This window comes from Marmota flaviventris, chromosome 3 (genome assembly GCF_047511675.1).
Source record: "Marmota flaviventris isolate mMarFla1 chromosome 3, mMarFla1.hap1, whole genome shotgun sequence".
NCBI lineage: Eukaryota > Metazoa > Chordata > Mammalia > Rodentia > Sciuridae > Marmota > Marmota flaviventris.
The window spans coordinates 96305194-96322782 of NC_092500.1; the positions used below are offsets into that span (position 1 = coordinate 96305194).

At 42.7% G+C, this 17589-nt stretch overlaps 1 protein-coding gene across 2 annotated transcripts in view; it reads right to left on the reverse strand.

Annotated features, from left to right (window-relative positions):
* Positions 1-7576: 7576 nt before the first annotated feature.
* Emp1 (epithelial membrane protein 1) overlaps positions 7577-17589 on the reverse strand; it is a 30237-nt gene continuing 20224 nt past the window's right edge. For both annotated transcript variants that reach the window (XM_071610130.1, XM_027955995.2), the window contains exons 2-5: positions 13051-13164; positions 10915-11011; positions 10668-10808; positions 7577-9877 (exon numbers count right to left, since the gene is read on the reverse strand). In XM_071610130.1, the coding sequence (XP_071466231.1) occupies positions 9711-9877; positions 10668-10808; positions 10915-11011; positions 13051-13164 (519 nt within the window). In that variant the 3' untranslated portion in view covers positions 7577-9710. The remainder of the gene's footprint in view (positions 9878-10667; positions 10809-10914; positions 11012-13050; positions 13165-17589) is intronic.

The window sequence follows — 17589 nt, forward strand, 5'->3', positions numbered from 1 at the left end:
TCTGGGAAGAGACAGATGTTCCAAGCATTGGCGTCAAAGTAATTTACCCAAAAGAAGCCTCCATTTTGGGAGGAGGAAAGTTTGGGCCAAAGAAAAAAAGATGTTTTTTGAAAAGGAAAAAAAAAAAAAGACAACTATTTTTAAAACAAAAACAGATGTTTAAAAATGTTGGAAAAGGAAATTTTTGTAAAAGGCAACATTTTTGAAAAGCAAATCAGATATTTTAAACAAATTTCACTGGATACCAAATTAAAAGTCCGAGTATGTCCCAGATCCATGCACTGTCCTCCTGTCACCCCTCCATGGCCACCCCTATAAGATCCAGGTTGACAGAAACATCAGGAAAAAAAATGGGAGACTAATTTGAGGAAGTTAAAATTGACAAGAAAACATCTGAATTCAAACAGATACAAGGAAAGTTGGTCTCTAGTAAATTGACCCAAGATGATGGAAGTGCCCTGAAAACCTTGACTGGCCAGTATTTCAACATGGACAATATGCAGCCTTGGAGGTATTCATATTTTCAGTAGCCTCCAGGATCACTCTGGGGAGAAACCCTTCAAGATTATGCTGGGACATCTTCAGACTTGATATTTAAATGTCCAGTTAGCTCTGTGTGCTTAATACATCCAGATTAGAGCTTATCCCCTTCCCCCTCCAATTAATTCTTTCCTCAGTTTCCTGTTTTGTTTATGGTTCACCAAAGTCTAATCTTGTATCATCAGAATAACCTTTGACACCTTCCCCCTTGAAATCTAGCTGAATTACATGGTGTCTGAATCATGTCTTCTGTACCAATCTCTTCATTCCCATCCCACCCACTGCACCCAGGTCATTCTTCTCCCCTCAATTACTGCAATAGGTTTCCTACTGTCCCCTTACCCTCTTTCTCCTCCCCTAGAACCCACTCTATAATCTGCCAAATTTGTCCTCTGAGAGGACACTCCAATTACATCACCCCCTTGCCCCCAAACATCCATGTCTTCCTATTGTCCCTCCAAATCTGTGCAAAATCCTTAACTTTGGGAGTCTAGACCTCAATCCATCTTTCCAAATGAGTCACTTGCTCTGGACAGAGTTTCCATCTCTCTGATTTTGTTGGCCCTTCCTTCAACTTCCAACTTTTTTACAAATTCCAAAATTTTATCCACCTTTGAGTTCATTTTAAATGCAAGATGCTCCGTGGGGCATAGCTGGAGGAGAATCAGAACAGAATATTCTAAAGCTGGGGCCCTTCTTACTAGGTCTACTACTTAGGAAATCCATGGATAGTTCTGGGGGATTTGCAAATGTCCTAAGTTCTATGAAAAACATATGTGTGTATATGTATGATTTTTAATTTTTTTTCTGGAAGAAATTTTTAATCAATTTTAATGGTCCTAAAAATATTAAGAAACACCTATCCAGAGATATTTTTCCTTCCTTCTTCCAGCATCAACAGCACTTTTCATGCACTGGGACAACCTGCACTGTAGGAGACAGGCTCTGTCACCCATCATGACATGCCCACACCTTCCCCAGCACCTCTCATCCAGCTGTGCTGAACATCTGCTGACATCATGCTAAACGCTGAGGGTTAGGAAGTGAAAAATGAATTCCCTGCCCTTGTGGAGCTCACAGTCTAGTGAGAAGAATGTGGTTAAACCCACAACTAGAACATTCTGTGAAAAATGGTCTGATGGAATGTGTGACGGAAATATTGACGAAGCCTGGGCAGTCAGGCCACCCTGTCAGCAATGATGGATGCACTGGGTCTTGAGGAATCAGGAGGAGGGAGCCAGATAGCAGAGGAAGGAAGGACCATCAGGAAAAAGGAATAGCATGTGGGCAAGCACTCCCCAAAGCATAGAGTAAATATGTTTTAAGTCAAGGATAGAGTGGGCTTGGGGAGAAAAGGCAGTGTGACAGCCATGTTGAAGACTCTGAATTTTATCCTGAACAGCATGAAGAAGCCAACAAAGGATTTAAAGCAGGGGAATGGCACGATCGTATTTTCCTTTTTGGAAAATCAGTTTTGCAATCGAGTGGTAAATGAATTAAAGCAGTGAATTACAAGAGCGTGTCATCTATGTTAAATAAATGCTTTTAAATGTCTTAACTAAGATCATAGCAAAGGGAATGGAAAGAAAAGGAACACGTAGAAATACTTGGGAATTCAAATCAATGAGATAAGGTTACTCACTAGATGGGAAGAATGAGGGAAAAGGAAGAATCATGAGTGACAGTTGGGTCTCTGGTGGCCTGTGCATCAGAGTGGTTAGTTCCTCAGAAAGGAGAGACGAAAGAAAGGGGAGGGAGAAGCCTAGTAGATTCAGGGTTCCTATGGGCCCAATTTGAGTCAAAAATGCAGATTCTAGATCCATTACAAGAAAGGTAGTCATTAATTCTATGAGTTTTAATTAAGTTACTCGTGCAGAATACAGAGATAAGATGAGCAGAAGGCCAAGAAAAATAGAGATGAAGGGAAAAAAGAAAGAAAGTATAGGCTAAGAACATTCCTTGGATTTGAGAAAGTGACTGTCTATTGATCCCTGTGAGAGAAATCACTCTGGAGACATGAAGGCAGAAGCACATAAGCTGGGTAAGTCAGAGGAGAGGGGGTCAGAAGGGAACCAGGAGCCCAGTGTCCTTCAATAGGGCAGGAGGAGTTTTCTCTGCCCAACTGTCCTCCAGTCACATCTTCCCAGGCACATGAAGTTCTAGGGCTCAGGGCCAAAGGACATACCCACCTGGAGCCTGCCCCTCCTTCCGGACTCCATTCTGACACTCCAGGACCCAAACGCCATGCACCTTGCTCACTCTTAGGCCCCTTCCCTGAGCGTGGCACACAGAAAGCACATCACAGCTCAGGTGTGTGTCTTCCTAGTCCAAGGGACAGTGGAGGAATAGTCCTCTGCAAGATGAGGAAAGGTGAAGACAAGCCTTGGAGGTGTGCACTGAGTCCCTTGTGATGAGGAATGGATCAGAGAAGCGAAGACTAAGGACGGCAGGCTATGAGCCAGAGGCCCAGTACCAACTCTCCCCTGAAAAACCACACACTTCCCCAGAACTCCATGGACGCTGAGCATTTTAAATTGGATCCTGATCTTCTAGATATATTCAGTCATATGGTGTGCACACCTCTCTGTTCTTACTCTGGGCCCCACAAATGTCAGGATAGGATCTGGTGGAGGCAGAAATAATAAGCCACATGTTCAAGAAGTTGGCCTACGAAGAGATGGCAAGAGGTAAAATATTAGAGTGAAAAAGAGTGGGCTAGCATGTTTATTTATTTTCTTTTGTTTAGGTATGGATGGCTGAAATGAACTTTAACTGAACAATTAATAATTGTCTGCATTTACCTTTTATCTCCCTAGAGGTTTTGACAAGTATTAAATACAATGAGAAATGCAGAATTTGAATTACTCAGGGGACAGAAGTTAGTAGAGTCTGTTCTGGTGTGCCATATTGAAGTGAATCTCATAGGCTGGTTTATGGAAAGAAGTCTGGATTTAAATATTACTGCCAGAATGGTTTTAACATTTCTTAAGAACAAGATAACTAAATGTCAGATTAATTAGTATAATTCATTTCACTCATAAAGCCAGTACAGACTTGATTTTTGCAATGCTAGCTAACTCAAGGACTATTGCAAAATCGTACCTAAATACTCAAAACAAATTTAATCTTGATTCACCTTAAAAATGATAAATACAGCCAGGTGTGGTGGCCCATGCCTGAAACCTCAGCAAGTGGGGAGACTGAGACTCAACAACTTAGTGAGACCCTCAGCAATTTAGCAAGACCTTGTCTTAAAATTAAAAATAAAAAGGACTGGGGCTATGGCTCCGTGGTAAAGCAACCTGGGTTCAATCCCCAGTACAAAAAGAAAAAATGAATATAAATATATACGTGCTCTATGTCAGCATTTTGTAAGATAGAGAAATGGTGAAATCAAATTTAAAACAGTAAGATTTCATAATGCCCAAAATTCTGTAAATTACAATGCTAAAGAGTTGGAATCATTCAAAAATTCCTAAGTAAGCTGAATTTAAGTTAAGTGTGAATTTATGCTAATACAGCAGGAGAACCAAAACCGACTCTTAATCATAAGATTAAGGGAGTGAAATAAGCAGTCCCAGCTCAGAACGCCCACTTTGCAAAAATACAAAAGTACGCATCTACCCATCCAGACAGGGTCATGCTGGGCACCACACAGCATGGTAAATGTGAGAAAGGTCAGGAGAAGTCATCCCTTGCCCTAAGTGGCCCTGACTTCCAAATGCACTCTCCATCCTGCCCTCCATCAGATGCACCCCACTTCCCATGAAGGGTTTTAAGGAGCAGAAGAAGGCTCCAGAATTTAAACAAGTTATAGCCCATTGAAAATAACTTTAGTAATCAATTAATCAAGTTTCCTAGCTAAATGACCAAAGTCTTTTTAGGCCAGATCACAAGGATAATAGCCTGAAATTTTCCTGTGGAAAATATGCCCTGAGTTCCAATAGTTTTGGGGGACCAACTAATCCCTAAATCTGGAAGAGACCAACAATCCATTCTTTCTCACCCTCTTGTTCAACTTATCTCCTGATATCATGAAGTCCCTCATTTGCATATATGTACGGTCATTCTTGAATCTGGGCTCACTTTGTAGACTCTGGTAGAGGGGCAGCTCACCAGCAGATCCAGTATGAACCTATCCTAAGAATGCGTGCATTGACATTTTAGGCTAGCCCCTGGTCCTCCCAGCCTGACAGCCACCACACCCATCCCAACATCAGGCTGGAGAGACTGTAGATAAAGGCAGGGAGGCTGTTGGAATATTTTTTTTACCAGTGAGGATGTGGAATAAGAGAGTAGAATCGGGGACAAGGAAACATTGGCAAGTGAGAGATGCAGGCAAGGTCAAATCCACATGAGTTGTCAGCTGATTGCTCCTAAGGCACGAGACAGGGTCATGAGAAAGGGCTGAGGATCTGAAAATCCTCCAGGCAGTGGTGCCCCATCTCTTCCACACCCCTGCAGAGCTCCTTCCATTCCCTCTGGATATGAAACTGATCCTCAGACTAGACTGTGAGCTGCAGGGAGACAGGAAACGAGTCTGGCGCATCTCCTATGCCCGCAGCACCTAGGAGGAGCATGTATACCCAGCAGTTATCAGTGCATGTCTTAATGTCACCCTCTGCCCCAGGAGCAGCCCCATGTGGCTCCTTTAGGAAAAGAAGACCAGGTGGGAAACCACCTTCCCTTGGGCTCTGTGTATCCCGATGCTGTGTATAAAGGGACTTGTGACCCACTCTGGACTGAAGATGAATCTTTAAAATGACTGGCTCCTCTCGGAATGCACTGCAAAATTCCCAAGCAATGGACACCCTAGTCCATTTCCCTCTGTTCCCCAGAACCCAGACCTTTTTAAAAATGTATTTAAATATTTTCTGCTGGGGTATTTTATCTATATTTTGGTGTATTCTGGCTATTTCTGAGAAAACAGATTTTTCTTTTCTTTATGAATCCTATTCAATATTGCCACCTTTCTCTTTCAAGGGCTTGCTGAGACTCTTTTTTTCCTTTCTTTCTGTGCCTAAAGGCCAGTGGGGTTCTGAAAAGGGACAGCAGTGGCTGAATCCAAGCCATTGTCTTCTAACCATTCGGCAGTTGGCGTTTATCACCTTGATGGATGAGCAAGTTATATGCCTGTGAGCCCCATTCTTGAGTGGCAACAGAGAGCACTCTAGTTTGTCTTCTCTGTCCTCATGTTTGGACCAATTTCTCCTGAGTATTTACTTAACCACTTAACCATTCTATTTGATTCTACCTAAGAGATTTAACACATATTTATTAAGCTGCTCTACACAAGGGACTCTGACAATTTCCTGTCCTTTCACAGCTCACCTTGCAGGATAACCAGGTCTTGCTGTTTCACTACCTAGAAGACCGCGGTTCAACTGTAAACATAAGGCTTTCCACTGTCTCAACTTCTTTCAAGTCTTTTTAAAAAATGTTTAGTGAGCTGGTACATTATTCATGATAAGAATGCTCCTTCATATCATAATAGTTATTTGTGTCAACCTCTCTGGGTCACATTACCCAGAAATTGGCCAAACATTATTGTGAGATGTCTCTGAAAGTGTTTTTGGAGATTATCATGTAAATCAGTGAACTTTGAATAAAGCAGATTGCCTTCCATAATGGGAGTGGGCCACATCCAATCAGTTGAAGTCTTGAGTAGAACAAAAGACTGGCCTCCCCTAGTAAAAGGGAATGCTCAGCTGACAGCCTTCCAGTTGGAACCACTGCCATGTCTCTTGCTTGGGTCTTTAGCCTAACAGACCACCCTGCTGATTTGGGGCTTGCCTGCCTCCCATAACCCCATGACCCAAGTCCTTAAAATAAATCTCTTTGTAAGCTGGGCATGGTAGCAGCACTCTGTAATTCCAGCAATTTGGGAGACGGAGGCGGGAAGACCACAAGTTTGAGGCCAGCCTTAATAACTTAGCAAGACCCTATCTCATAATAAAAAATAAAAGGGACTGGGAATATGGCTCAGTGGGAAAATGCCTCTGGGTTCAACCAATCCCAGGGCAGGCATTGGGGGTCCCACTTTCTCTACATATCTTGTTGGTTCTATGTCTCTGGAAATCCTGACAACTACATCCCCCAACCAGTATGCAGAGGTTTTCTTGTTGTTGTTGTTGTTTAGGGGGTATTAGGGGAAATACCCTCTTGCAGGGGATAACTTGAGTAGAGCAGGGAGTTTCTGCAGGTCCTAAGTAAAAATTTCTCAGGGGCAGGGGATGGAGGGATGGCCAAGAGGTTGGATCTTTGACTGAAGGGCTGGGGTACAACACACAGGAAAGCAACCCTGTAAGAAGTGAGGGAGGGACACAGACCTCTTAAGATGGTATCCTAAAAACAATCTATGGACCTCTGAAAAGGCACCGAGAATCAATGCAATTTGATCAGTTTAAAATGTTGAAATTTTATTTTCAGGATCCATTGTATGCTTTGGATGCTTTTTTCTGTGCAGTGTTTTCATCCAAGCCCTGAGGGGACTGGAAGATTGCTCATCATATTGGTGTTGACTTGACACTGGGATACACAGTATACACCCTGCTCTCCCACGGTTGATACCAGTCCTTATGGCTCGTGGAAGGAAGGCCGTTAAGCTTGCCTTCACTCACAGAGCTACCCAGGGTTGCCCCAGGTGATACAATGAATGGGCTTCTGCAAATACGTGTGATGTGTACCTTTGTGAATCCTTTATGTTTTGGAAACACATTAGAGGAACTGATTATTTCAAGGAAACTTTCCAAGTGTCTCATTTCTTAATGTCACAAGCCATTTTGATTGAAGTTCATAACCTCTCTCTAATGTATTAGCTTATGAAATTCCATTTTTTTTGCCTAAGAGTTTTAATTAAAGCAAGACAAAACTATACTTAATAACATTCATTTGCCTGAAAGAGTTATTGCAGGAATACTTATGGTATTACCAGAAGGCAGCTTAATGTCTCAAATCAAACTGATAGGCAATTTAATGAGGGATATCACTATGACCCATATTTTCCCACATTTTTTGAAAGAAAACATTCACACAGTGAAGGGAATCAGAATCTATTTTTATATCCCTAGAGTTATAAACATTTGTATCAAAATATTTACAATTATAGCATATGAAATAATCTATGAATGAAGAAGCCAAATACAGTACTAGAACAACCCACCAATGTAATGCAAATTACATGAGACATAAATGTCACAGAAAAAAAGTAAAAGACAAGGGAATACATGGTTTGCTCCAGTCATAGTTCAACTTTTTAACAAAATGAAAGATGTCTTTGGGGTAGATCTGATATGTAGGTATGATTCTGCACTTAAGACAGCCCTCTACAATTATGTGATAATCAAATCATAATTGAAAAGTTCATTATTCCACAGATTTTTTTTTTCTGGCCAATGTCTCTACTCTCAGTCCAGGTATAACATGGTGGTCTGCCTTCCACATTCCCTTAACTAGAATAAACATAGAGAAATATACTTAGTAATAGTCCCTTTACATAAATACCAGCAATTATGGCATAACAAATCCCTAAAAAAGGAAAGTTATATAAGAAATGGATGAGGAGAAAGCTAGAAGAAAGAAAGGGGGCAAGATGTCTCAGACTCTTCCTGGGGTAGATCTTCCTCTAAGGGCAATAAAGGAAAAGTCTTCCAAAAGAAAAAGAACTCCTCTAGGTAGAATCTGAGATGGCTTAAAGTAGCTGCTCTAGGGCAGAGCACTGCCTGCTGAACCAGGAATAACATACTACTTCTAAATCCTATATAGAAACGCTCCTGTGGCTGCAGATAGCTTGGTTACCATCTGACTGGGTACCCCAAGAGTTTTTGTTCTTTAAGAAAGTATCTTCCCATCACCTGTATTTTTATTTATCTCATGGGATTTTTATTTTCCTGGGAGCAGGCACTCTGTTCTTATTATGACTAAAATATAGTATGATTAATACTTTGCAATTATATAGCACCTTTCACCCAAGGACCTGTTGTTTGGTTTTGGTGTGTGTGTGTGTGTGTGTGTTTGTGTGTGTGTATGTGTGTGTGTGAATTTGCTCCCAGAATTGCTATGCCTCACCTGGGAAGTGGGATGGGCAGGGCCTCTGAGAGGTGACCATTCCAGCCAAAGCTAGAGTGACCCCTGACCTTGAAGCCCTGACCCCCCAGTATGGATAATTAGACAAAACTTCCTCCAGAGTTCATAATTTAGAAAAAGAATAACAGGAGTGTATTACATGAAATCATGCCCATTTCTCTCCTGTTAGGACTGCATTGAGGGGAATCCTAAAAACATAACCCTGGCATAGCACTGTGGCAAGAGTGTCCCTTGATCCCACAATCCGCATGGGGCTTTCACTACTGAATTGGTCATTGATTGCTCTAGAGAAACTCCAGAAGAGCTGCCTTCGCTTTAAATGAGAGCCTAGCAGAGTCTGTGGGAAGAGGTCTCCATGAGGGACAGAATGTAAGAGGTCTGGCCTGGGCTCTGCCCATCCCCCAGGCCTTCCATGGTGAAAAGCTTTTTTTCTTCCCCGCCCCGCCCCTGATTTAGCCAACCCACCAACTTGGCCCTATAAACTATCTCTCTTCTCTGCTATTGTCACAAATGCCACCCAATTCTATGGAGCTAAGCATCTCCACAAAAGAGGGACGATGGTTCTCGGGCCAAAGCCTTCCTGTAGGCACTTCATATGGTAAAGTGATAATTTGCTTTGGGTCAGAGGGCAGGGTGGTTTCCAGACTTAGACAGTCAGCACAGAGAGAGTATCTGCTCCAGCCAGAACTTGTACCGCTTTGGTGCAGTAGGTCTGCAAGATCTCCAGTGTGTGACCCAGATTCACCCTCAGAAGTGGAGCCAATAGAATGGCAGCTGATGGGACCTCAGGAGGTGCGTGTAACTGAGGCCAAGCTGGAGGCCAAGTCTGGTGGCTGGAGGGAGGCCCTCTGGCCCCTATCAGGGAGCATCAAAGTACAAGTCATTGACTTTCTCCCAAGGGCAGGGGCTAGACCATAGAGAATCTTCCCAGTAATGGTTTGAGCTTAGACCTCTCCCACCCTTCCTTCCCCTTCCCCATTCCCTCCCCTCTCTTGGTTTTTCCGGCCCAATGACTTCCACTTCCCTCCCAGATTCAACTGCTTCCTCCTCCCACCCCCCCCAGGTCCCCATACACTTGTTCAGCTTTATTTCTTTCTCAGGACAAGATAGAGAATGCCAATGATGAAGCTGAAGCAGAAGCAGATCCAGGTCAGGATGAAGCAGTAGCCGTGGTGGCTGTTCGAGAAAAAGTTCCTATTGCTATTGGCATAATGATGAGTGTAGATGGACACTCCGACCATAATGCACAGCCCTGCCGGAAGACAAAGTGTTGTTATTATTCTTGTTTTAACCAAGAAAAATGGGTTTTATAATTAATAATAAGGAAAGATTATATATAGGTAGATGTATCTATCTACCTATTATATATATATATATAATTATATATATATATATATATATATATATATATATATATATATATATATATATAATTTTTTTAATCCTATTTCCTTCATAGCAATGGAAAAGCAAACACTGGTTGTCTCTGAACAGTAGTGCTTTTGGTTTGCTGTGGACTAAGCTTGGTGATGGTGTTGATAAAATAGAGATGGGTGGGCTCTCACATCTACTCCAGTTTGTGAGGCTGCAAGTGTGAAGCAAAACATTGAATACTATCAATACCTGGCTTTCCTGTCTGAACCCCCCTGTCTAGGCAGACTGTTCAGAGGTACAAAAGGACATGGACTTCCATCAAACTGAGTGTACTCGGGATGAGAGAAGACTGAGAACTGCAATAATTGCTTGCATGGTTGCAGAAGTTGCATCTTCCTAGGATTCCCACCTTCCCACCTTCTTCAAAAGTCCCCTATGCAAGCACTACTGATAGGCATGCCCCAACTTCGGTAGCTGCCAGGAACACTAGTTTTTTGAACAGTATAGCAGATGAGGAGTGATCAATCTAAGCAATCCAAGGAGAAAAATGTAGAAGGCAATTTCATAGAGCCATATGTTAATCTGTTGAAGTATCCAGAAGAACCCACAGGAAGATTCACTTAAAAACGCTTCCCACATAAACCAGAGTCTGCCCCCAAGATACTCACAGCACACCAGCATGGTGGCGCCTGAGAGGAAGAACCGGTTTCCCTTCTCCATGGTGAAGAGCTGGAACACGAAGACCAGGAGGGAGATGACAGAGAAGATGATGGAGAGGATCATGAAGGCCTGCACAGCCTTGAGGGCATCTGCAGACACAGGGTGGGGAGAGCAAGGGCATTAGGCCACTCGAGACACTGGGCATTCCCCTGACCACACCCATTGTTGGCAGTGGATTGACATCTTTCTACATACCATCATTGCTATACATAAGTTCTTGGCCACAGTTACCCCCGGTACAGTTCTTCCAAAGACCTACGGATGATGTAATATCATCTGAAACCACCCAAACCTGAAACCAGAAAGAAGCAAAAAGGTGATTAAAAACTGATCCTCTACTTTAAAAAAAGAGAAAATAAAATAACAAATCAACTTACATCACAACCAAATCTTAATCAAGACACCCCCTCTGTAGCCATAAATACAGCTAAGCAGACTACCTCTTGGTGGAAATAAGGTCCAATTAAAGTTGCCTGAAGTTACAAAAGCTCCAAGAGATAAGAGAGAGAGAGAATGCATGAGCCAGAAAAAGGTCCTCTAGTCTCTTTGGACTTTACATTCCTTGTGGCTTGAAAAAAAATTAAATGTAAATAATTTCACTCATAGTAGTTTAACATTCTAAGGTTCTCAGAAACAAAAACCCTAGATGAGGAAACTGGTATTAAGTATGCACAATTTATCCACTCTCTCAAGATCGTCTTTTAAGGGTCTGGCTCACAAGAAACTCAAGGGTTAAGAAAAAAAAATGTCTGACTGAAGACAACTAAGAAACAGGGGGGGGCTCCTGGGAAAATAATAATGAATCTGGGTCGTCAATATGCCATTTTCACTTATACAGAAGGTTCCAACTTCAACTTTCACAACTTGCAAAGTAAATACAAAGTAAAATAATGCAGCAAGAGCTTTATTGTGGGGGCAGATAAAAACAGAAGAGGGACTAGAATATCTCCCCCCAATTCACCATGGTACCAGCATCCCTTCCTGCCCAGCCCAAGAAAAACAGTGACCCTTCTGAAATAGAAAACCAATGCAGAGGGCTGGGGTTGGAGCTCCATGGTAGAGTGATTGCCTAGCACATGTGAGGCACTGGGTTTGATCCTTAGCATCATATAAAAGTAAATAAATAAATAAAACAAAAGTATTGTGTCTGTCTACAACTAAAAAAGTATATATTTAAAAAAGAAAAGCAATGCAGAATCCTGTCTACAAGCACATAAAACATCCATATACTGGAAAAGCAAAACCAAGGATGTGCCTCCATAAGCTCTCCATAAGCTCCTGTGTGCCAAGCCCTATCTTAAGGCCCAGATATGAAACACATGGGCATCCCTTAACATGCTTTGAAGTTTATCAGACTTCTTATCCTGAGAGATGTAGGGGTTGGCATGCAGATGACAAAATCTGAAAGAGGCAGAATGAGTGGGGGGTTGGCTTACTACAGTTATGATTAAGTTAGCTTTGCTTATACTCACACCTACCAACATTTGCAAAGCTCTTCTCTGTAACTTTTAAAACCTAATTATTCCTTAACTGTAGCTGAGACTTAAACAGATTCTGGAACCATCATTCGCAGATTGATTGCCTTTGTGTGTAAATCCAACTGTCTTGTTTGAGACAAGCACAATAAAAGCAAATTTAGTGCTAAAAATGACCACTAGAGGGCAGAGTAGCCCAAGGTTCGGAGAGAGAGAAAAGACACCACCTTAGCTTGATAATTTTATGTGTGACCAAGTTAATTCAGGGTCACCATGTAAATGGTGCAAAATTCCATTTCACACGCTACTCTCTACCCAAAACTTGAATTCATCAGTCTGGCAAGAGTTCCTATCATCTCACTTCCATGCCCTCTTGCAATCAAGGTTCCCAGAAGGTTGGGAAGGTCTGCTCCAGCCAGATGGGTGTCCTGATCCTCAGAACAAAGCACATTCTTCCTAGGGACACACCTTTCCTAGCACTCCTGCCTCAAATGCATCCCTGGGTCCTTGCACTGTCCATTTTTCCCTGGAGAAACCCCACTCATCTCTCAGTTCTCCAATTGCATGGCACAGGGGGCCTCTGCTGAGAGGAAGGTTCCCCTAAAGCCCGAGGAAGCTCCTTGCATCCTCCTGCCTCCACACCAACAGCCCTGGCGGGATCACTCATGCAGCCTAGTGACTGGTGGCCTTTAGCTATTGAATTGTTTGAAGTGTGAGGGTGTGTTTATTTTATTTCTTCAACTAAGCTGGAAGTTCATAAAGGGCAGGCATTATGGCTTAAATTTCTTTTGTAGCACTTTATGTAAATATTCAAATAATTCCTCGATGAATGAATGAACAAAAGAACATGACTCACGTTGGCAATGGTGGAAACAAACAACATAATGACAGTGGCGATGTGGACCACAAAGATACCAGCCAGTAACACCAACATTTTGGCTTTTCTGGTGATTTGTGAGCGAAGAGAGTTCTGAAAAGAAAAAAACAAAAGGGACGAAAAGGTTACTGTCAGAGTCGATAAGAAAATTCAGTTTTTCCACGTGTGTGGGCTTCTCTGCTAAAATGGGGAAAAGCTGCCATAAACCATCACCGTTTCATCATAAATCCTGAAAACACCTTATCAACCTGGTTCCCAATATGCCTACTTTACCTGTTCATCCACTCATATGCACCCAAATGTAAGCATAATTCTGGGTTTTTTTCTCAGGAATTTATATACTCATTTCTCTAATACAGCCTGTTTCTAAAAATAGAATGTTTTATGACAACTGTTTACATTTCATTTTGTGTTTTAGAGACCAAAAGTAAGGCTTTGTTTGTTTTTGTTTTGGGAGATTGAGAGACTGTTTATTTTATTGGACATTTTGGATGTTTTGTTTTGTTGGTAGGCCTTTGAAATTTCCAGGTCTCCGTGCAACATCATCAGGTCAATTTCCATTTTCCACCAGAGAAGTGTTTGGGCTTCCATCAAACAGCTCATCTAGCAACTTTCATCAAAGTGATGCCTCCTGCAGACCAGCAGCTATTACTCAAAGTCCTTATATTGAATAGGCTACTAATCTGATCCCAGATGAGATATAAAATGGGAAGATACAACTTCTATTATTATAATGCCTTTTGGTATTCAATAATTATAACACCTAATTATAGTTTAATGGTCTGATCACCTACTGATTGAACATTTCAGGCTAGCATTGCCACCCCTGAGCTTTGGCCTGTGTGTACCTCGTGACAGGGGCACTGCTGTTCATCTGGGCCAGTGTTACATTTCCTACAGCTCAAGATGACAGCTCTGGGGCCTTTAAAAGTGTGCAGCTTGAGACAGCTCCAGATGTGCTTTCTACTCCTGCGTAACCTTTACACAAATTCCAATTCTTCGGAACTCAACACAGAAGACAGGCAAATGCATAAATCACGGGGTGGGAGACCTGGGATCTAATACAGATTAAGAATGTGCATGTGTTAACAAAAGCTTTCAGCCATAATCTCAGCAGAGAAGAAGGGAGCCCACTGGTCATAAAACCTAGGAACCAAAAGAGTGGGCAGGGTGCACATGGCGGTGGCTATTCTGATTTATGTCAGCTGCAGGGGTGCTTTGTCATGCCCAGGACAGTTATGATGCAGTGCAGGCTCAGAGGGACATCAAAAGGAAAGGGCTGGAGGTTATTCACACCCTAGGCAGGGAGGGTACGTGGATGTCCCCACCACAAGACAAGATGAGTGTGCACAGCCTGCAATTGCCCCACTTCTCTTTCTCACTCCACCTAATTTAATTGACGCTTTGAGGGTGCTTGTGCCACTTTCATGCCACACCAGGTATTTATTAGACAGCACTGATACTATCATTGTTCTAACACTTCAAATATCTTTTATCTCCTCTCACTTTCCTCATGAGGCATTCAAAATCTAGCATGATCTCATGTACACCAGGGTCCTCTGCATCCTCTGCAGGCAAAGGATGACAGGCAGACACTAGCTTCCATCACCCTCCCCAGCCATCCTCCCCAGCCCTCTCTAACAACCCTTTTCCCATCTGGGCACTCTCCTGCAACCGGGCTATTTTTTTAGGCATGCATTCAATTTAACTGGGAATGATAAAAAATAATGAAGTTTATCCTGCTGCCTCAAGGGAGAGCTTGGAGCCTTTGCGCCTGCTGTGAGTAATCTCTCCATTTGTTCAAATTCATTTTTGCTCTTCTCAGGTTCTTGCACACCTCCACAATTTTCTGCTTGACTTCCACAGTAAGAAGAGGGTTTTGAGGAGAAAGAATTAGAATCGTATAAAGTTATTTGACATGCCTCAGTTTCCTCGTGTATAAAGCAGATGCTGCAATGCCGATCATGCAGGGAAGAGTAATGATTAAATTAGATTGCATATGGGCTGGGGTTGTAGCTCAGTGGTAGAACGTTTGCCTTGCATGCATGAGGCAATGGGTTCGATCCTCAGCACCACATAAAAAGTAATAAAATAAAGATATTGTGTCCATCTACAACTAAAAAAAAATATTTTAAAAAATTAGATTGCATACCTAGCATGTGGTCTGGCACGTGGCCGGTACCGATAATGGGTTTGCTTTGGTTGTGGTCGTCATTATTATTGTTATTATTGTCATCATCATCCATACCTGAAGCTGAGTAGATGTTGCCAACCCAACTCGGTTGCATAACACCAGGTTGCCCCACATTAAGTGCAAGGAATAAAATATCAGCGAGCTGGTTCATGAAGCAGTGTGTATAAAGTCATTTTAGTCATCTTAGAAATTGACATTTTGCCTAACCTTGCTCCTGGAGTGGGGAGGCTACAGACACACCCTCAGGGATGACCAGGAGAAAGGTGACTCATCTCAGCCCATTCTCCTAATACCCACACGTTCATACCTCACTGGATCCTGACCTTGCCCTTCCTGGTTAAAAAAATAGGCTGATTGAGGGAAATCACAAATGTTATGTAATGAGGTCTTGTGTTTAATCCTCCTTGGGCTCTTTAAACAACTCTTTTATCCCTTTTGTTTGTAATTTTACAAATATCCTCCTCCTAAGAGTGAAAGTCATGAGTGGCCAAGAATGGAATATAATACACCAAGTGAGGCCACGTAAGGGAAACCATTGTGAGCTCCTTCCCTGACAGGTCCTTGGATTTCAGCAGCACTTTCTGTCTCCTTGGATGGCTCTGTAGCCCTCAGGTGGAGTCCACTCCCTTTCACTGCCGCTCAGTCTCCACTGGGAAGGCCCCTCTCACCCCACCTCCATGGTGTGCATCCTCCATATGCACAGGGCGGGTGAGTTCCTGGCCACTGGATCTCACTTTTGATCTAAGCCACATCCCCACCTGATTATTAGATTCTCTGCCTGTTGCAGCCAGAGGACTGGGTGGAGGAACCAAGTTAAGAGGCAACTGTCTTTCATCTTAGATTTCAGTGATGGTGCCGTGTCTTTTCACCATGGACCGGAGTCATGTGTCTTGGATTAGCAAGTGTTATTATTGCACAAAACAATTCTCCCTGCTTCTGACTGCTGTGTCCAGCCAGAAGTAGAGGCTGTGAAGCTGTAACTATTGCATAATGCATGTAACTTCATCTTTTCACTGCCCCGGATTTGTCAGGTTTTATCAGTATCATCCATTGTCAGCTTCGAGGGGCTTCCATTATTTTAATGGTCCTCTCCCAATACATTTGGAAACAAAATGAACTCTCTTCTTAAATTCCTGTTCTGGATTATTCCTATTACCCAATATCTATATTAGAGATCCTGCTCCTCACCCCCATCAGATAAACCCTCAATCCAGAGGAGGCAACCCTTGCAGTCTTTATGGGGGAAAAAAAGAATGGATGTCTGGGAATCCACCAAACAGAGGAGTAGAATGGGTATAAATAACAGAAGATCCTGCTCTTGAGACTTCTACACATCCATTAGAGTAACTTGAGGGGAGACTCATTCTCTGCTCCACTGTGGATCTTGCTTTATCCTATGGCACGAAAGACCATTTCTGAGCATGTAGGTCATTGGAGGTTATGCTACCCCTGCCCTCTCTGTATGTTTCACTAAAAGAATAACATATTTCTTCTCCATGCCTCTCTAAAATGCTTCTTGTGGCACTCTACAGTGGAAAGCATTCCATCACCAAGGTTGGGTAACTTGAACCAGGAAGCAGAGAACAATACCATTGGAACTCTGTGGTGCACAGGGGTCCCAGAGTGTGGCATTCATTGTTGGAGACTCTCACAACAAGGTTACTGGTGGCCCAGGCCACTGGAGGTGATGAATTTACACTGTTCTGAAGGGGTAAAACATGCACTGGCTCCATGGGGGATGCCAGGAACACATTTCTGCACCCGCAGGAATGTGAACAGAGCAGAATCCTCACCTACCTGCTGTGCTTACACAGTGATGATCTGGGAAAATGAGAAGGTATAGGAGGTACACAAGTTGCCTCTGAAAAGAAGCAACTATTAGGAGAAATGGGTTCGAGGCTTGGAGCCTCCCACAGGTCTTGGTCATCCCTTTTCTAGTCTTCTTTTCTAGAAAGAAAGATTTGAACACCCCATACGGGCCCTTGGAATCCTAAGACTTTGATTTCCCCTTCCACACTGACAACTGTTTTTCCTTTTCTTCCCACATAACCTGAATCACATGACAGCTCCTATCTCTAATGCAGGCCCCCCCAACCATTAGCTATTCTGTATCTGTGTTAATTTCTATTTGCTCATAGAAAATGTATTATGGTTAGCAGACTCGACCCTGAGGATCACAGTTGCTGGTGAGCCTAGCTATAAATGACCAACTGGTGTCGGGGAGGGGAGGAGTGGATGGAGATGACACAGTCTCCATCCACTTAAATCTTTATTGGCTTCTTGCTTCCCTTTTACATTTACTTCCCACAAAGAAAGAAAGAATA